We start from the raw sequence: 20663 nt of genomic DNA on the forward strand, positions 1-20663 counted from the left end.
AGCTTTACTAGGCAGGAGGTCTACCGCTTGAATACATTTCTCACAAAACTTAGAGCTCTGTTGAACGCTGATAGCCAGTCCACCCCAGCCCCCGTTAATTCCCAATGAATATGTTCTTTTTTGCACTTTTTTCCTTTATACTTATGAGTGGGTTTCAAATTGCTTCGCTTAATTTGAATGGAGCAAGAGACCGCACAAAGAGGGCGATGCTTTTTGAAACAATTAAAGAAAAAGCTATTGATGTTGTCTTTGCGCAGGAAACCCATACTGACGCAAGCAATAGCTCTGATTGGGCTTTGGAATTTGGGGGGTTATCGATCTTAAGTCATAATACCTCAACTAGTGGTGGTGTTGCTATTCTTTTTTCAGGTAGCTGTATCCCCTGTTCATATGAGGTTGATGAAATTGTTAAAGGTAGACTCTTGAGAGTCAGAGCTCAATATGAAAATACTTTTTTTGTTTTTGTGTGTGTCTATGCCCCAACGGTTGGGAGGGAGAGAATGATTTTCTTAAGTATCCTGGATGATCTGTTAAAGAATTGTGATTCTGGGGAGTGTTTACTTCTTGGTGGGGATTTCAACTGTACTGAGCTAGCTATTGATAGGAATCATGTAGAGCCTCATATGCCATCACGTAGAAGGCTCATTGAGATAATGAAGTCCCACGACCTTTCTGATTTATGGAGGAACTTTCATATAAAGCAGAAACGGTACACATGGGTCCACTCAAATAATAACATATTATCTCTGGCAAGATTAGACAGGTTCTATACCTTTAAACATCAGTTCAGTTTTTTTAGAAGCTGTCTCATCCTGCCAGTAGGTTTTTCCGATCATAGTATGGTGCTTTGTAATTTTTTTGTTAGTGCCACCAGATATAAGAGCGCATACTGGCACTTTAACACTAGTCTTTTGAATGATGGTAAGTTTAGGGATGTTTTCAAGTTTTTCTGGAAGGATTTTAGATCCACAAAGCAGTCTTTTCAGTCTGTGCAACAGTGGTGGGATTTTGGAAAGGCCCAGATAAAACAGTTGTGTCAGCAGTATACTTCCTGTGTCACAAGAGATATAGCTCAACGCATGAAATTGTTGGAAAATGAGATACTGGAGCTCCAAGGTTTAGCTGAAAGTACAGGTAATCAGTTATATATGGAAAATTTGAAAATAAAAAAGAATTGTTTGGCCAACTTGCTGGGCATTAAAGCACAAGGAGCTCTGGTCAGGTCTCGCTTCCAGTGTGCAGAATTAATGGATGCACCTTCCAAATTCTTTTTTAATCTGGAAAAAAAAAACGGCCAAAAACGGCTTATACATGCTTTGGTTTCAGAAACTGGAGCCCTCTTATCTGACGATAAACAAATTCGTGAGAGAGCAGTTGATTTCTACAAGGTTTTGTATAGGAGTGAAATCTCCTATAAACAGGCCCTTGACAGTCATTTTTTGACGAATCTTCCTAAGGTATCTAGAGAAGCTAATTGCGACCTTGGAAGGGTGATTACCCTGGCTGAGTTGGAAAAGGCCCTCCATGGTATGGAGTGTGGCAAGGCACCGGGGATCGATGGTCTGCCGGTTGACTTTTATAAGTCTTTCTGGACAGAAGTAGGCGAGACCTACTGGTCGCTTTTGAGGAACAGCTTGGCCAAGGGCAGCTGCCACTCAGTTGTCGCCAGAGCAGTTCTTACTCTGTTACCGAAGAAGGGAGATTTGAAGGATATCAGGTCATGGAGACCCGTGTCTGTTCTATGTGCGGAATATCGGCTGCTCTCTAAGGTTCTTGCTAATAGACTCAGTGAAGTTTTAGGGGAAGTCATTGCACCTGACCAGACCTACTGTGTGCCGGGCAGGCTTATTTGTGATAATATTTCTTTTATTAGAGACGTTTTGGAAATTGGTAAACTTTTACATTTGGACTTTGGCCTTGTTTCTGTTGGATCAGGAAAAAGCTTTTGATAGAGTTGAACATAATTATTTATGGAGCCGCCTTGACTGCTTTTGGCTTTAATCCTGTTTTTATAAAGAAAATTAGAACTCTATACTGTGACAATGAAAGTATTCTGAAAATTAATGGTGACTTGTGTGCTCCTTTCAAGGTTTTTAGGGGAATTAGACAAGGATGCCCCCTCTCTGGAATGCTATACTCCTTAGCCTTTGAGCCCCTGTTAGTACAGTTAAGAGCCAAACTAAAGGGTGTAACTCTTCCTGAGTGTAACATCTCTTTGAGGCTATCAGCTTATGCGGATGATGTAGCTATTCTGATTGAAAGCCAAAGGGATGTGGACACCATGTTAAAGGTTTTTACTGATTTTAATCGTTTATCATCTGCCAGAGTTAATTGGGGAAAAAGTGTGGCCCTGTTGGCTGGAAAATGGCCTGATGGCACACCGTGCCTCCCAGGTGGGTTAACCTGGTCTAGGGGGCGGGTTTAAATATTTGGGTGTGTTTCTTGGAGACGATAACTTTGTTCTAAGGAATTTTGAGGGGATTGTTGAGAAGGTTGAGGGCCGCCTTGGCAAGTGGAGTTTTTAATTAAAAATTGTCCTATAGGGGCCGTGTTCTAATAATTAACAACCTGGTGGCTTCATCCCTTTGGCACAGACTTGCATGTATAGACCCTCCAGCACATGTTTTATCTAAAATACAATCTATTCTGGTTGATTTCTTTTGGGATGGTCTACACTGGGTCCAACAAGGCTTTTTTTTATCCAAGGATGAGGGTGGACAAGGATTGGTCCACCTGCAGAGTAGGGCAGCAGCCTTTTCGTCTTCAGTTCATACAGAGACTTTGGATGGACCTGTAAATTCCAGTTGGAAGGCTGTGGCTTGTGCCATCCTAAGAACTTTTGAAGGCTTGGGTCTGGATAGGACCCTCTTCTGGATGAATCCTGCCTTAATGAACTTAAACAAGCTCCCTGTGTTTTATCGCAATACGTTTAAAGTATGGGGTCTTTTGAAAGTATGGCGACCTCAGAATACAAGTTCTCTCTTTTGGCTTTTGCAAGAGCCATTGATATATGGTTCATGTTTGGATCTTATGCATGAGAAGCATTTTCCTGCTTTTAGTGGGATGTTTTGCAAAGCGCGGGTCATCACTTTGAAGGACCTCCTGCCTTTAGCTGGGCCAGGTTTTGAGAATGCTGAAGGAGTGGCCGAACACATGAAAATGAGATCCATCCGTGTAGTTAACAAATTCCTCTTGGAATTGCGGTCCCGCTTCACAGATGCTAGTCTAGCAATGTTGGATCAGTATGCCAGGGGTTTAGTTATGCTAAATGAATGTGATCCTGTTCCATGTTTTAGTGTGTCCTCTGGATTTTGTAATGTCTTTTTGAAGGTTGAAGATTTTGTTTTTCTGGGTCCAAATCGCGCCTCTGGAAAGGCACTTTACAATCTTTGTGTAAAATCTCTGAATAGGAGGTGTTTGGAGTCTAGAGTTGACACACCTTGGCGTGCTGTTCTACATGTAGAACAGGATGTCAAACCACACTGGAGATCCTTTTACAAGTCACCATTAATTAAAAAGGTGGGGGATTTACAATGGAGGATTTTATATGGTGCAGTTGCTGTAAATTCTTTTGTTTGTGTTTTGAACTCTGATGTGAGGCATGAGTGCCCGTTTTGCAATGACAGGGAAACTGTTTTTCACGCTTTTATGCAATGCACACGCCTGATGCCTTTATTTTCCATTTTACGGAAACTGTTCACTTACTTCAATGAAAGTTTTTCAATGGAAACATTTATTTTTGGTTTTAATTATGTACAGAAGCGAAGGCACAAATGTCAATTGTTGAATTTTATCATTGGACAGGCTAAGATGTCTATATATGTTAGCAGGAGGAATAAGGTTGAGCATAACTCAAGATCTGATCTTTTAATGGTATTTGCAATCTTGGTGAGATCAAGGATTTTAATTGATTTTGGTTTCTACAAGGAAATGAGTGATCTTGAAACCTTTGAGATTATATGGTGTCAGGAAAATGCTCTGTGTATGGTTGTAGAGGATAAAGTGCAATTTAATACCTTGTTAGACGTTCCTGTGCCTGCTGTTTAACATACATAACTAGATGTGTCTTCTATTTATTTATTTATTTAATTTTTAATCATTCATCTTTGAGATGACTGTGACTTTGTATGTCTTTTAGCTATTTGTAATAAAGGTTTTTATAAATTCAATTCTCTCTCTCTCTCTCTCTCTCTCTCTCCCTTTCTCTCTCTTTCCTTCTCTCTCTCTCTCCCCTTCTCTCACTCTCTCTCCTTCTCTCACTCTCTCCTTCTCTCACTCTCTCTCCCTTTCTCTCTCTCTCTGTCTCTCCCTCTCTCTCTCTCTCCCTCTCCTTCTCTCTCTCTCTCTCTATTGAAATGTCAAGAAGAACTGCAATGGCAGCCAGAGTTGAAGGTACTCCCTAAGAAGGTGAATTTCATCTGTTGAACATGTAGTGAAATGCCTTCTGGATATGCATTCGGCAACCTGTTTAACCAGTCCAGCTGCAGCAACACTAAGTGTGTTTTATAAATAATCCATAAAATCTGCTAAATGACTCATTTAAGTGACACAGACGGGAGGGAGAGCCACAACAAAAGTGCCCGTCAGATTGAGTTTGACATGGCCAGCAGAGAAAGGAAACTGACATCCGGCAGACCGCTGTTCTGAATACACAGTGTGCAGTGAGTGAGGAGGCATGAGTCACACAAACACACACACACACACTGCCCCATTTATCATATCACACGGCACTCAGAGGGAAACAGCCAGTGCAAACGGTTAGAGGGGACAGGAGGGGCTGCACAGACGCTGTGTGTGTGTGTGTGTGTGTGTGTGTGTGTTTGATCAGGACGGGCTGCACAGACACTACAACTGCCTGAGAGACTCCAGATGCATGCTGCTCCCATAGAAAAGGATAGTATACATAGCTATGGCAAGCAACACACAGCTAGGAAAGCAAGATATGTGTGTGTGTGTGTGTGTGTGTGTGTGTGTGTGTGTGTGTGTGTATATATATACAGTCCTATATATAATGTATATGTGTGTATGTGTGTGAGAGAGAAAGAGAGAGAGACGATATAATTGTGCATGTCTGCATGTTTATTATGAGTGTACAGTATGTTTTGGTAAGCCTTTATGTCAATGCATGTTTCAGTGATAACAGCAACCTTTTAAAAAATGCATACACACTTGCACAATCTCTTGCCTATCGACAGCTTTTTGTTAACTGCACCGTCAACCTTTCCCGTCCACAGTTGCTGGCTTAGCAAGACAAGCCTTAACCAGGCTTGCACTATCTGAAACCAGACCCTGAAACCAGGCTTGCACTATCTGAAACCAGGCTTGCACTATCTGAAACCAGGCTTGCACTATCTGAAACGCGTGGGCCAGTCAGGGAGCCCCTCTGCTGGGGTGAGCAACTGTCTCTTGCCCTTGCAGGACGCAGGGGACGGAGGGGACCACAGCATCCTTCCTCCCTCTGCAGGTCTCTTGCAGGACGGAGGGGACCACAGCATCCTTCCTCCCTCTGCAGGTCTCTTGCAGGACGGAGGGGACCACAGCATCCTTCCTTCCTCTGCAGGTCTCTTGCCCATTCCTTTCACGGAGCTGAAGCACACACCCAAATGTGTGTGATTTATTGAAATAGGGCTGCGAGGTTTTTTACAAACTGAATTAGTTTTGCCTTCAGAGGCTTGAAAGCTTCAGTCCTCATTTACCCTGCGCCATCATAACCACCTCCTAGGCTCCTCGAGGGGGAAAAGAAAGTGTGTGTGTGTGTGTGTGCGTGTGTGTGTGCGTGTGTGTGTGTGTGTGTGCGTGCATGCGCGTTCGTGCTGTGACTCACATCATCATGGGTTCATTAAGGGAGGTTTGAATAAGGCCCCTGATGACAATCAAACAAGTGGGTGGGGAAGCCCACACACACATAGATGCACCAGAGAGAGAGTGTGTTTGAACCCCTCCACACACAGATGAACCAGAGAGAGAAAGTGTCTTTTGAAAGCCTTCTTTCCCTCCGTAGCTCATTTGGCCAGCAGCGCTTTGATCCGTCGGGGCATGAGTGCTTTGCCTAGCTTCAAAAAAAAGAGTGCAAGTGTGTTTGTGTTGATCTACACGCTGGAAGCAAAGCTAAATGAGTTTTATCTGATGAGAGCATTTCACTCAAACCACACACTTCATTTGTGAAATGTAAAGAGTGCAAAAGCCATATAGAATCATTAAATGTATTCCTTTCTTTCAACACATACTTGGGATGGTTTGTTAGCTTTTGCCATATTGACTAATAATAATATGTCTCTGCAGGGGAATTTTCTGTGATATTACCAATTTTCTGCACCATACGAATGTTGCTGTATTTAAAAACAGGTCTTGTAACTGATACAGTGAGAAAAGCATTTCTGGATCTCCTGGCATCTGGTTTATTTTCGTCTCAAACCTGACGTGCTGCTGAAAGCCAGAGTCAATAAAAGGTGAAACGAAATGTCACACCTTATTAGTAAGTGGCAATGACCATTCTGCCCCAGCAGATGATTACGCACCACTGCAGAACAACCTCTATCACAGCCCCTGATTACGCACCACTGCAGAACAACCTCCATCACAGCCCCTGATTACGCACCACTGCAGAACAACCTCCATCACAGCCCCTGATTACGCACCACTGCAGAACAACCCCCATCACAGCCCCTGATTACGCACCACTGCAGAACAACCTCCATCACAGCCCCTGATTACGCACCACTGCAGAACAACCTCCATCACAGCCCCTGATTACGCACCACTGCAGAACAACCTCCATCACAGCCCCTGATTACGCACCACTGCAGAACAACCTCTATCACAGCCCCTGATTACGCACCACTGCAGAACAACCTCTATCACAGCCCCTGATTACGCACCACTGCAGAACCTCCATCACAGCCCCTGATTACGCACCACTGCAGAACAACCTCCATCACAGCCCCTGATTACGCACCACTGCAGAACAACCTCCATCACAGCCCCTGATTACGCACCACTGCAGAACAACCTCCATCACAGCCCCTGATTACGCACCGCTGCAGAACCTCCATCACAGCCCCTGATTACGCACCGCTGCAGAACCTCCATCACAGCCCCTGATTACGCACCGCTGCAGAACCTCCATCACAGCCTCTGATTCGCTCACAATCGCTACATTTGTGGCAACAAGCAGTAACTGAGGGAGCTGAAAATAATCACAACGTCATTTGAATTCAATCTCAGCTCTGCATCATATCCACTATTTGTAAAAGAGAGGATAGATAGATAGATAGATAGATAGATAGACAGATAGATAGACAGACAGATAGATAGACAGATAGATAGATAGACAGATAGATAGATAGATAGATAGATAGATAGATAGATAGATAGACAGACAGATAGATAGACAGATAGATAGACAGATAGATAGATAGATAGATAGATAGATAGATAGATAGATAGATAGATAGACAGATAGATAGATAGATAGATAGACAGATAGATAGACAGATAGATAGATAGATAGACAGATAGATAGACAGATAGATAGATAGATAGATAGATAGATTAACATATCATGCTCTGGCATAAATGACTTGATTCATTCATGCCAATGAAGCATGATTTGATTTGAGAAAGAAAGAGAGAGAGAGAGATAGATAGAGAGAGAGAGACTGACCCATATGTTTCCATCTTGGTTGTATGATTTGATTTGAGAAAAAGAGAGAGAGATAGATAGAGAGAGATAGAGAGAGAGAGAGAGAGAGATAGAGAGAGAGAGAGACTCACCCATATGTTTCCATCTTGGTGGTATGGTTTCCAGTTGCGGCCTGTGTCGCTGTAGAGGAGTCTGTAGCGCGTGGTCCAGTCCGAGCTGCTGTACCTGCCCTGGGTGGCCACTGAGGTCACCTGTCTCCTGATCCCGAGGTCCACCTGGAGCCACTGGTAATGATCGCTGTCGAGTGGGGACCAACCGCCGGCCCCTGGAAGAATGAGAACACAGTGTTAGCGCCAGGGCTTCAACACCAGTACATTGTGCCTCATGTTTCTTTGAATAGTGGGTGACTGCAGCGAGGACTGTGACAAATATCCACCGCAACACACTCCTGAAAGTGATGACTGAAAGTCAACCTTGCCAAGCCAACTGCTCATAAATAGCATAATGGTTGAAAAATAGCATTGTCATGCTTACAGTCAGGGTTCTGTTAAACTAGGGCTTCCATTTGTAAAGTGGCTGTGGAGTGTCCTTTGACAAGAAGCCTTTCAGGGACTCGTGCCAATAGGCTTTTCTCAGAGGAGATGCACATTCTGGCATACAGCAGGAAAGCCATAAAATAAAAAAACAATCAAAATCTAAGTGCTGATAAAAATACCTTTGGCCGATTTGTTTTGTTCATTTACAGTTCGTCACACAACTATACTATGACAACCAATCAGGATGGGAGGTGTGTAGGCCGAGGGGGCAGAGAGATAAGGACAGGAAGAATCAGCAGAACAATCCAATATCTGATCCAGTTATTTGGTCATTAGTCTTTGCGTCGGTCAGACTTGATAAACAGGGAATATCATTGAAAAGTCAATAGTTCTCAATTCAACCTGAAGAGACTGTTGTGATGATGCGATGTTATCTTAGAGAGAGACACGCATTCTGTCTTAAACAGCTCGGCAAGCAGAGATAAAATGGACAGGGAAATGAGGGGGGACAAATCAGACGTTTGCCGTGTTTGCCCAGTGGGGGAGAAGGAAAAAGAAAGAAGAAAGCTAACAACAGCACGTTAAACGACGACGCAGCGGTCGAGCCGAGGGACAGGCCTTCGTCCGTCTGCCACCTGCTACAGAGGCAGATGTTCAAAGACGATAAGCCAAGCCAGAAGAGGAAGGGCACAGGAAGGACATGACACACACACACACACACACACACACACAGGACCTCAGAGCAAGATCCATGACAGCACAGACCCTGTCTTACTCTCCAGTGCGATCTGATCCCAGACAGCCCCTGATTAGTGCGCTAAAGACAGCATAAAAACGGACACACCACGGGTCAGTCCAGAGGACGCGGTTTCGGGCTGTGCTTGTTAAACGGTACCACTGCTATTTTAGAGAAAAGTCCCTCTGAGTTTAACAGCCACTGACAGCTGAAGACATCATTAATAACGTGCGCATACCCCAATGTACTCAGAGTTGGATTCTCCAAAGGACGACGATGTTAACTTTTGGACAGTGCTGGTAATTGGAGAAACAAATGAGAAACTTCTCCGCCCACTTCCTGCCAGGTTCTCTCTTTTCATGTTCATCTCTCTTTCATGAGCTCTCCCCCCTCTGCCTTTTAACCTGAAGATCAGAGGAGACTTTCCCTCGAAAGCCCCGCCAAAAAGCAAAAAGTGGATTTTTGTTCCCCTGAATGCAATATGACATATTTCACTTTTCACCCGCACCTTCCCCAGACGTCATGATGTGAAACCTGCCATGATTACCCACACGTCTAGCACACAGTAGGCCGTGGCCCTGGACTGTATAATTCCTGCGCGAGCGGCTGAATTACCTTAAGTGCATTGGTATGCTGTGCCTCTGACTCAAAGGAAGACGTCTGAAAAAAGAAGACTAAAGGGGAACATGATGCTTTCAACTACTTGAGGAGCGCGGAGCTACCAAAAGCAACTAATGAGGGTGCCAAGTGCATCAAACAATAGTAGATCTCTCTGGCCTAAGCACAAAGAGTCTTTTATTCCTCCTCAGTCTGGACACACGCTCCTCGGCATGCAAAAACGCTCAGCAGAGGGAAAAAAAAGCAGAAAAAAGTTAACAGGAAACAAGTCAAACGTTACATAATTTAGTGCTAGTTAGCAACGTTGCTAATGTAAATGTCAGTGAAGACTACAGAGGATGCTAATTGGTGTTCTAATGTAATGCACAACGTGATGGGAAATGAAAAGGCAACTCATGAACGATTGAAAGTCATCCACACTTTAGATGGGGAAAGGGAAATGAGACTTTAAATAAATGAATTGGGTCTCTCTCTCTGGGTGTGTGCATAAGAGGGTCTCTCTCTCTGGGTGTGTGTATCAGAGAGGGGTTGTACTGTAAACTCCACTGTCCTGCAAGGGGGGACAGAGAGTGTGTGTGTGTGGGGGGGGGGGGGGATAATTGCTGCAGATTCCTGAGGAGTATCTGGAGGGCTGAGGTTGGGGAGGAGGCAGAGAGAGAGAGAGAGAGAGAGAGAGAGAGAGAGAGAGAGAGAGAGGGAGAAAAGAAAATGAACTGCAAGGATCACTGGCCACATGTCGCTTATTAGCACTCCAATCTCATGCTTGGGCACATTGGTATTCCGCCGCACCCCTCCCCCCGTTATAGGATGAAGCGCTCACTCTCCCTCTCCACAGCAGGCCCATCGTCAACACCTCTCCACCCAAACACCACCAGCAGCCACCCGCCACCACCGGCAGCCCACCCGCCTGTCTGCACTCCCTCCCTCCATCCCTCCACCACCTTCAGTCACCTCAACTGCTCCCCTACTCACTCTCTCTCTCTCTCTCTCTCTCTCACACACTCATTAGCTTCCTACTGGCTTGTCTATGCACATTTCTCACTTTCTCCCTCTCCTCCTCTGCCCAATCGTTCTCTCGTTTCTCTGTCCTTCTCTTCCTCCCTCTCTTCCCTACTTTCTCCCTCTCCCCTCCCCATCTCTATCGTTTCTCTCTCCCTCCCTCCCTCCCTCCCTCCCCATCATCTCTCTTCTCATCACTCTCTCCCTCCCTCTGTACCCATCATCCCTCTCTCCTCCTTGCCAAAGTGAGCAGTGGAGGGCTCACCCCTCTCACACCTCGGCCTCCCTCCAGCTGTGCAGGACAAACAGCTTTCCCCTCAAGAGGGATTTGACCTTTCCTGCCTCTGCGAGCTCACGGCCGGGGCTCCCGCTCTCACAGATGAGCTGGCGCTAAATAGACGGTCCGCCCCGCTGAATTTGAAAGCCGGGGCTACGGAGTTTGGTCTCTCTCTCTCCGTCCCTCTCAGGCAGTCACAGGCTGGACAATGTTTTTCTCATAGTTGGCTGTACTCGGGCAGCTCTTGGAACTAACTTCATTATCTGCGCCAAAGACAGCAAACTAATTTTGAATACTCTGGGTTGAAGAATAGCTGATGAGTAAATGTCACTTGTCATTTTGAAATTTGTTATTTTTTTTATTTTGTTACGGCATTTGCTGGAATGTAGGCAAATCAATTGACCGCCAGGTAAGATGCTTACAGCCATTAAGGCCAATAAAGAGGACTTATTCTAATGTAATGTGCACATGATGGTGAGCAAGCTATTATAATCGTTGTTTTCGTTCCTGACGTGGTATTTGTATTCAACAGATGTCATCAGATAAGCAAGTCTAAAGCAGATTTCTAAAGAGACAGTAAAACAACAAATGATCCAGATTTGATGGAGCCTCAGACTTACAGAGCAACTAAAGAGAATCCAGTGAACGCTCCAGACACTCTGATTACAAGCATGTCAGTGATCACTATGAAGATGAATATGAATCTGGCCTCCAATTGATTTTATGCCTCCTGTTTTATTTCCAGCAAGTTATCTGTATAAATGGACTTTTTCTCCATTAGGAGATCACATCATGGCAACCTCACATATGCCAAGCAAATTTAGCTGACTAACAAAACACAGAGTGTCTACGCACACACACACACAGACTCACAGAGACACACATACACACACACACACACGCATCAGCTTGGCTAACTAATGCAGCCGCCAACTTGACGGTGTTGAGCTGGAGGTGGCATATGGGAGGCCGGCTTCTTTCATTAGCGCTGACAGCCTTTTATGATAGAGCTCATCTGGGCGAGGATAATGAGCGTGTTTGGGTGGCGTCAACCCCCCGCACCACAGCCCCCGGGGATCCATGCCATCCTCAGAGCACCGGGGGGCTGGCAACGAACCGGGCCGAGCCAGGAGGTCTGTGGTCCATGTAGCGACAGGTGCTATCAACACCAACAGACCTCTGGCAAGCTCACGGAGCATGATAACAGCACACGACGCATACAGTAGCCGCACACGGCGCTTGGCTCTGGCAGAGCCTCCACGGGTAAGAAGGAAACAGCCCTTCTCGTATACGGAACACATCCAGACCTGACTCAAGCTAATTCCAATATCACAGCCCAAAATATCACTGTATAAAAGTGAGCCGTATATGATTACTATTCATAATCATACGGCTCATATTGCTTTTCCATACGACATACAGTGTACATATTTGAGCAATTGTATGTCTCTGTGTCTTCATCTATATCTAATTCTTGCCATTTCATTGCTGTGTGAATAAAAATGGTGGCGAGGGTGGCTGGCATTACCCCTGAGCTTTTCATTATTATCCTGCCAGGACGGAGTGACGTCTGTGGCAGGTCTAGCTCCTCCGCTGTGGCTGTGCCGATAAAGAATCATTAGCATGCCTCATACATTTGCCTCGGCTGCAATAATGACAATTCCCAGCTCTGATAAGACGAGGGGCACCTAGCTATTAAGAGCAGAGGCTGTCATCACGCGGTGATTCACTTGGAGGCTGCTGCCACCTCTGCGTGTCTGTCTATCTGCCTCACCACTGAGGTAGTGGAGCTAGAGATGGAGATAGAGAGAGAGAGAGAAAGAGAGAGAGAGAGAGAGAAAGGAAGGGAGAGTGAGAGAAAGAGTGGGAGAGACAAAGAGAAAGGGAGGGGGGGAGTAAGAGAAAGAATGAGAGGGAGAGAGGGAGAGACAAAGAGAGAGAGAGAAAGGGAGGGACAGTGAGAGAAAGAGTAAGAGAGAGGGAGAGAGGCAAACAGAAATAGAGAGAGAGAAAGAAAGGGAGGGAGGGTGAGAGAAAAATGAGAGAGAGGGAGAAAGGGAAAGAGGGGGAGAGAGAGGGGAGGAGAAAGAAGGAAGGAGAAGCAGCGTGGGAGGAGGTGGATGAGAGTAATCATGTCACCTTGACAAACGTGCACCTTTGCGTCAGGCCCGACAGGTGTGGGGGCTGCATCCGTGTGTGTGTGTGTGTGTGTGTACGTGTGGTGTGTGTGTGCGTGTGTGTGTGTGTGTGTGTGTGTGCGTGTGTGTGTGTGTGTGTGTGTGTGAGCAGTGGCCCCCGCAGGCGACCTGTGGCCCCAGTGGTGTGACAAAGAGCAGAGTGTCAGCGGTGACTGGTGATGAAGGCCGGGCCACAGGGCATGTTTCATTGATTATTCTCACAATGGAAGGAGAGAGAGAGAGAAAGAGGGAGAGGGAGAGGGAGAGGGAGAGAAAGAGAGAGAGAGAGAGAGAGAGAGAGAGAGAGAGAGAAAGAGAGAGAAAGGAGGGAGAGAGAATGAGAGAAGGATAGAGAGAGAGAAAGAGAGATAGAGATAGGAAGAGGACAAATGGTGAGATAGGGAAAGGAGAGAAAACGATAGTCACTAATGGAAAGAGTAATGGAGGGAGGAGAAAAAGAGAGAGAAAGAAAGAGAGGGAGAGAGAAAGCAGAAGATAGAGGGGTAAAAATAGAAATCTGAAGATAAGGGGGTAGGTAGAACAAGTGAGAGGGGTAAAAAGAGTCAGTGAGTGAGAGAGTTAGAAAAGACAGCAGTGATGGAGGGATGAAGTGAGGTGATGAAAGAAGACAGCAGTGATGGAGGGATGAAGTTAAGGGTGAAACTCCAACTGAAAGATGGAGTCAGAAATACTAAACTAAGAGAGAGAGAGATGCCAAACTCCTCTGCTGCAGTAGGCTACTGTACTGTATATCCAGATGGGGGTGTTAGAGGCGACAGATGGCTAGCAATGTGCTAATGTAGCTAAAAACAGCTGTCAATCAAGCATGTGTTGACAGCAAAAGGGTGACAAGTGGAAAATAATTCCCCAGATTTAATTTAATGAGATACAATTTCCTAAATCTGATTTGCACTGCGGTGGAAAATTGCGTAATTGAAAAAAAAAATAACCCTATGTATATTACAAATTAAGTATTTTGGAATTTAATTAAAATACCTGTAAAACTGGCATAATCCTCAGATATGATTGTATGTCATTGCTTTTCAGATGCTGTGCAAATGCACTTAACATCAATTAACAATAACAAACCAGAAATGCTTTAAAATCTTGACTGCAAAACACCAAATTAAGATGGAAATTCAGATTCAGTCGGCTTTGACATGCAGGTTCAAAGGTTGAGTGAGATCCAAACAGCATAATGAAGCCAGACGAGCAAATCTCATCAGCATCCACAAATGAAAGTCCCATTTGTTGTCAGTATTTTAGCTCTATTAATTAAAGCACAAGGCTTGCTGCACTCTGTCTTCCCAGTAATTGGATGAAGCTCTCCTATGAAGCAGTTTGCACAATGGATTGCAACCCCCCCCCCCCCCGCCCCCCAAAAGAAAAAAACTTTATCTGAATAAAGTAATAAGTGCAGAGTGGAGTAGTACAAACAGAAGAGTGAGGAGAGAAGTTGGTCTCATGAAACTGTATTATGCCCGAGCACCTGTGAAATTGAAGTTGGGGGTTTAGTGTTTATTGGAGTATTGTAATGAGAGAGAAAGTAATGCAATGCTTGGCTTCCCCTGTCTCCTGCCAGTCATGCACACCAGCCCATGTGCTGGAAAAGCTCTCTCTCCTAATCTCTCTCTCTCTCTCTCCTAATCTCTCTCTCTCTCTGTCTGTCTCTGTCTGTCTCTGTTTCTTTCTCTTCTGTCTCTGTTTCTCCCTCTCTCTCTCTCTCTCTCCTAATCTCTCTCTCTCTCTCTCCATCCGGCATCGTTTGTCTTGTTATGTGTCTTGTTTTTTGGAGCGCTTTGGGTTGCACTATGTGCATGTTAAATGCGCTTTATAAATAAAACTGACTTGACTTGACTCGACTCTCTCTCTCTCTGTGTGTGTGTGTGAGCTGCTTTGTTGGTGTCTTTAGTTGTAAACCCTTTACCTCCTCTCTTGTTGAGCTTGGCGTATCCAGGAGCGTAGCCGCTGGTGAAGACGGAGGAGCTGCTAAAGGCGTTGTGGGGCAGCGGCGTAGACAAGGCCTCATCACACTTCTCTACAGACAAGGGAAAGAGGAAGACAGAGCAAAACATCAACAACGACCCAGTTCCAATCAGACAGAGCAAAACATCAACAACGACCCAGTTCCAATCAGAGCAAAATTCATCATCTCTCTAAATCAGATACCAGACATCTCACCATTTGAATCTAACCCCTGATCACAGATCTGTGAGAAGAATTATAATTTTTTGGACTGGTGAACCGAGATAAACGGAGTCTCAAGTGTCTGAATCCAAAGAGCTGTACACCCACCGCAAGACAGACTGGAGCAGCAGGCTCAATTAACACCCAGGAATATTAATGGTTGCCAAACTCAGGGAAGATGTGACTTTTAAAATGAATGATCCCAGCAGTCATTACTCAGATGCCCAAGGATTTGTCTACATTTTTGAAGTTGGCAATTCATGGGTGTCTGTGAAACTGGACTTTTTAATTCATGGGGACATATGCATCAGTACTGTGCGTGGGATTGAGCCATTACTAGACAGATGCTGTCTGGGACACTACTCTTTATTTATTTTCCTCCCATAATTCCTCAAGAAAGGCTATTGTAATCTATGTGTGCTGAGATGTTTGGCTGAATTAATCAACATGATTGATGCTGGGAGTGTACCAGGGGCTGGTGGGGTGCATGCCTGGGTGTAGCAGCTACACTACAGTGCTGGTGGGGTGCATGCCTGGGTGTAGCAGCTACACTACAGTGCTGGTGGGGTGCATGCCTGGGTGTAGCAGCTACATTACAGTGCTGGTGGGGTGCATGCCTGGGTGTAGCAGCTACACTACAGTGCTGGTGGGGTGCATGCCTGGGTGTAGCAGCTACACTACAGTGCTGGTGGGGTGCATGCCTGGGTGTAGCAGCTACATTACAGTGCTGGTGGGGTGCATGCCTGGGTGTAGCAGCTACATTACAGTGCTGGTGGGGTGCATGCCTGGGTGTAGCAGCTACACTACAGTGCTGGTGGGGTGCATGCCTGGGTGTAGCAGCTACATTACAGTGCTGGTGGGGTGCATGCCTGGGTGTAGCAGCTACATTACAGTGCTGGTGGGGTGCATGCCTGGGTGTAGCAGCTACATTACAGTGCTGGTGGGGTGCATGCCTGGGTGTAGCAGCTACATTACAGTGCTGGTGGGGTGCATGCCTGGGTGTAGCAGCTACATTACAGTGCTGGTGGGGTGCATGCCTGGGTGTAGCAGCTACACTACAGTGCTGGTGGGGTGCATGCCTGGGTGTAGCAGCTACATTACAGTGCTGGTGGGGTGCATGCCTGGGTGTAGCAGCTACACTACAGTGCTGGTGGGGTGCATGCCTGGGTGTAGCAGCTACATTACAGTGCTGGTGGGGTGCATGCCTGGGTGTAGCAGCTACACTACAGTGCTGGTGGGGTGCATGCCTGGGTGTAGCAGCTACATTACAGTGCTGGTGGGGTGCATGCCTGGGTGTAGCAGCTACATTACAGTGCTGGTGGGGTGCATGCCTGGGTGTAGCAGCTACACTACAGTGCTGGTGGGGTGCATGCCTGGGTGTAGCAGCTACATTACAGTGCTGGTGGGGTGCATGCCTGGGTGTAGCAGCTACATTACAGTGCTGGTGGGGTGCATGCCTGGGTGTAGCAGCTACACTACAGTGCTGGTGGGGTGCATGCCTGGGTGTAGCAGCTACATTACAGTGCTGGTGGGGTGCATGCCTGGGTGTAGCAGCTACATTACAGTGCTGGTGGGGTGCATGCCTGGGTGTAGCAGCTACACTACAGTGCTGGTGGGGTGCATGCCTGGGTGTAGCAGCTACACTACAGTGCTGGTGGGGTGCATGCCTGGGTGTAGCAGCTACATTACAGTGCTGGTGGGGTGCATGCCTGGGTGTAGCAGCTACACTACAGTGCTGGTGGGGTGCATGCCTGGGTGTAGCAGCTACATTACAGTGCTGGTGGGGTGCATGCCTGGGTGTAGCAGCTACATTACAGTGCTGGTGGGGTGCATGCCTGGGTGTAGCAGCTACATTACAGTGCTGGTGGGGTGCATGCCTGGGTGTAGCAGCTACACTACAGTGCTGGTGGGGTGCATGCCTGGGTGTAGCAGCTACACTACAGTGCTGGTGGGGTGCATGCCTGGGTGTAGCAGCTACATTACAGTGCTGGTGGGGTGCATGCCTGGGTGTAGCAGCTACACTACAGTGCTGGTGGGGTGCATGCCTGGGTGTAGCAGCTACACTACAGTGCTGGTGGGGTGCATGCCTGGGTGTAGCAGCTACATTACAGTGCTGGTGGGGTGCATGCCTGGGTGTAGCAGCTACACTACAGTGCTGGTGGGGTGCATGCCTGGGTGTAGCAGCTACATTACAGTGCTGGTGGGGTGCATGCCTGGGTGTAGCAGCTACACTACAGTGCTGGTGGGGTGCATGCCTGGGTGTAGCAGCTACACTACAGTGCTGGTGGGGTGCATGCCTGGGTGTAGCAGCTACACTACAGTGCTGGTGGGGTGCATGCCTGGGTGTAGCAGCTACATTACAGTGCTGGTGGGGTGCATGCCTGGGTGTAGCAGCTACATTACAGTGCTGGTGGGGTGCATGCCTGGGTGTAGCAGCTACATTACAGTGCTGGTGGGGTGCATGCCTGGGTGTAGCAGCTACATTACAGTGCTGGTGGGGTGCATGCCTGGGTGTAGCAGCTACATTACAGTGCTGGTGGGGTGCATGCCTGGGTGTAGCAGCTACATTACAGTGCTGGTGGGGTGCATGCCTGGGTGTAGCAGCTACATTACAGTGCTGGTGGGGTGCATGCCTGGGTGTAGCAGCTACATTACAGTGCTGGTGGGGTGCATGCCTGGGTGTAGCAGCTACATTACAGTGCTGGTGGGGTGCATGCCTGGGTGTAGCAGCTACATTACAGTGCTGGTGGGGTGCATGCCTGGGTGTAGCAGCTACACTACAGTGCTGGTGGGGTGCATGCCTGGGTGTAGCAGCTACACTACAGTGCTGGTGGGGTGCATGCCTGGGTGTAGCAGCTACACTACAGTGCTGGTGGGGTGCATGCCTGGGTGTAGCAGCTACATTACAGTGCTGGTGGGGTGCATGCCTGGGTGTAGCAGCTACATTACAGTGCTGGTGGGGTGCATGCCTGGGTGTAGCAGCTACACTACAGTGCTGGTGGGGTGCATGCCTGGGTGTAGCAGCTACATTACAGTGCTGGTGGGGTGCATGCCTGGGTGTAGCAGCTACATTACAGTGCTGGTGGGGTGCATGCCTGGGTGTAGCAGCTACATTACAGTGCTGGTGGGGTGCATGCCTGGGTGTAGCAGCTACACTACAGTGCTGGTGGGGTGCATGCCTGGGTGTAGCAGCTACATTACAGTGCTGGTGGGGTGCATGCCTGGGTGTAGCAGCTACATTACAGTGCTGGTGGGGTGCATGCCTGGGTGTAGCAGCTACACTACAGTGCTGGTGGGGTGCATGCCTGGGTGTAGCAGCTACATTACAGTGCTGGTGGGGTGCATGCCTGGGTGTAGCAGCTACACTACAGTGCTGGTGGGGTGCATGCCTGGGTGTAGCAGCTACATTACAGTGCTGGTGGGGTGCATGCCTGGGTGTAGCAGCTACATTACAGTGCTGGTGGGGTGCATGCCGCAGCTAAGCAGTGGTGGTGGGGTGCATACCTGGGTGTAGCAGCTACACTACAGTGCTGGTGGGGTGCATGCCTGGGTGTAGCAGCTACATTACAGTGCTGGTGGGGTGCATGCCTGGGTGTAGCAGCTACACTACAGTGCTGGTGGGGTGCATGCCTGGGTGTAGCAGCTACACTACAGTGCTGGTGGGGTGCATGCCTGGGTGTAGCAGTTACAGTACAGTGCTGGTGGGGTGCATGCCTGGTTGTAGCAGCTACAGTGCTGGTGGGGTGCATGCTTGGGTGTAGCAGCTACAGTACAGTGTTGGTGGGGTGCATGCCTGGGTGTAGCAGTTACAGTGTTGGTGGGGTGAATGCCTGGGTGTAGCAGTTACTTGTTAACCCCACACGTCATGCTGTGCTGAGTTAAAGGTTGTATCAGCGATTTCAGGCCCAAAAGAGGGCCACACATAAATGTGGGCATTTATCTAATCGTTCCTAACGATCCGCTAGCTGTCTGCCCCATAAGCAGGCCGTCAAAAAAACGCATCTCTGTAGGCAGCCTAGGCTCCGAGATCTGTACACAAAAACAATTGCTACCAACAAGGGTTGGCAGCCCACTTAAAGGCAAAATAAAGTGTTTCAACCGATAACCAATGAGATGCGTGTTTAGGAGAGTTTTAATTGCACAGGAGGGAGGGGGAGGGAGTAGCGAGCTAGCTCTCTGTTTTGTTTGAACATCAACAGAAGTGACGTATCCCCCCTATCGCTGATACAACCTTTATCCCCATGTCATGTCATGCTGTGCTGAATCACCAAGTCAGACTCATGTGTACTCTGCACATTTGTCCAATAAAGCGATCCTGAATCCTGAGGTAGCAGCTAGAGTGTTGGAGGAAGCACATGCCTGGGTGATTCTATGCAATCCAGGGAGAAATAAAATGAATAGCCTGGATTTACTTGTCCTTGTGACATTTCTAACTAAACAAATAGCACTGCCCTGAGAAAATAGCAAGAAGGCATTCTTCTGTTCACTAGAGAAGATTCAAAAGCAAAGGCTTACTGCCTCTGGTGTGTGTCTTTCTCCCTCATCTATGTAAATCAAAGACAAGAAACACAAAAAAAGACCTGAAATCAAACAAGTGGACTGAGCAAGGACATACCTAAAAAATCTGTTTGTTTGAACTACACAGTGCCACAGTGCCACGATGCAATTTCCACAAATGTCCCATACTTATTACCAGTAAATGAGATTACTGCATTGGAATCACCACAAATCTCGTGAAATGTCCTGTTTTATGACTGGCCTTTACGGAAATGGGATGCCATTTTGCAGCACTGGCTCTGCATAGCATCTCATTCACCTTGCCTGGGGACAGCACCAGTGCCTATCTGCTCAGAGCATGCACTTACCCTGCTCACCACACAGGCATTAAACTGAGATGGCTTTTCCCCAACACAAAAGTCAGGTCAGTTCATTACTCCTGAAGAGCATTTGGAGCCACGGCAGTTATCCTTGTAATTACTTTGTAATTACTTTTCAATTACTCTGGTTACAGTACACAATACTTAAGTGTAACAGTCATTGCAGTGTGGATGCTTCTTTGCCCAGTAGTACTTTGTAGGCAACTTAGATTAACCTGAGGGTTTGGGCACATGAACTCAGCATCATGGTTCTGAGGGTTTGGGTTCTCAGCATCAGGGTTCTGAGGGTTTGGGCACATGAACTCAGCATCAGGGTTCTGAGGGTTTGGGTTCTCAGCATCAGGGTTCTGAGGGTTTGGGCACATGTACTCAGCATCAGGGTTCTGAGGGTTTGGGCACATGAACTCAGCATCAGGGTTCTGAGGGTTTGGGTTCTCAGCATCAGGGTTCTGAGGGTTTGGGCACATGTACTCAGCATCAGGGTTCTGAGGGTTTGGGTTCTCAGCATCAGGGTTCTGAGGGTTTGGGCACATGAACTCAGCATCAGGGTTCTGAGGGTTTGGGTTCTCAGCATCAGGGTTCTGAGGGTTTGGGCACATGTAGTCAGCATCAGG

The 20663-nt window shown here is 47.2% G+C and overlaps 1 protein-coding gene across 2 annotated transcripts in view; it reads right to left on the bottom strand.

Moving 5' to 3' along the window:
- cntnap2a (contactin associated protein 2a) overlaps positions 1-20663 on the bottom strand; it is a 369048-nt gene that overhangs the window by 209229 nt on the left and 139156 nt on the right. For both annotated transcript variants that reach the window (XM_048266216.1, XM_048266215.1), the window contains exons 2-3: positions 14913-15023; positions 7774-7967 (exon numbers count right to left, since the gene is read on the bottom strand). In XM_048266216.1, coding sequence (XP_048122173.1) covers positions 7774-7967; positions 14913-15023 — 305 coding nt within the window. The remainder of the gene's footprint in view (positions 1-7773; positions 7968-14912; positions 15024-20663) is intronic.

This window comes from Alosa alosa, chromosome 16, assembly GCF_017589495.1.
Source record: "Alosa alosa isolate M-15738 ecotype Scorff River chromosome 16, AALO_Geno_1.1, whole genome shotgun sequence".
NCBI lineage: Eukaryota > Metazoa > Chordata > Actinopteri > Clupeiformes > Clupeidae > Alosa > Alosa alosa.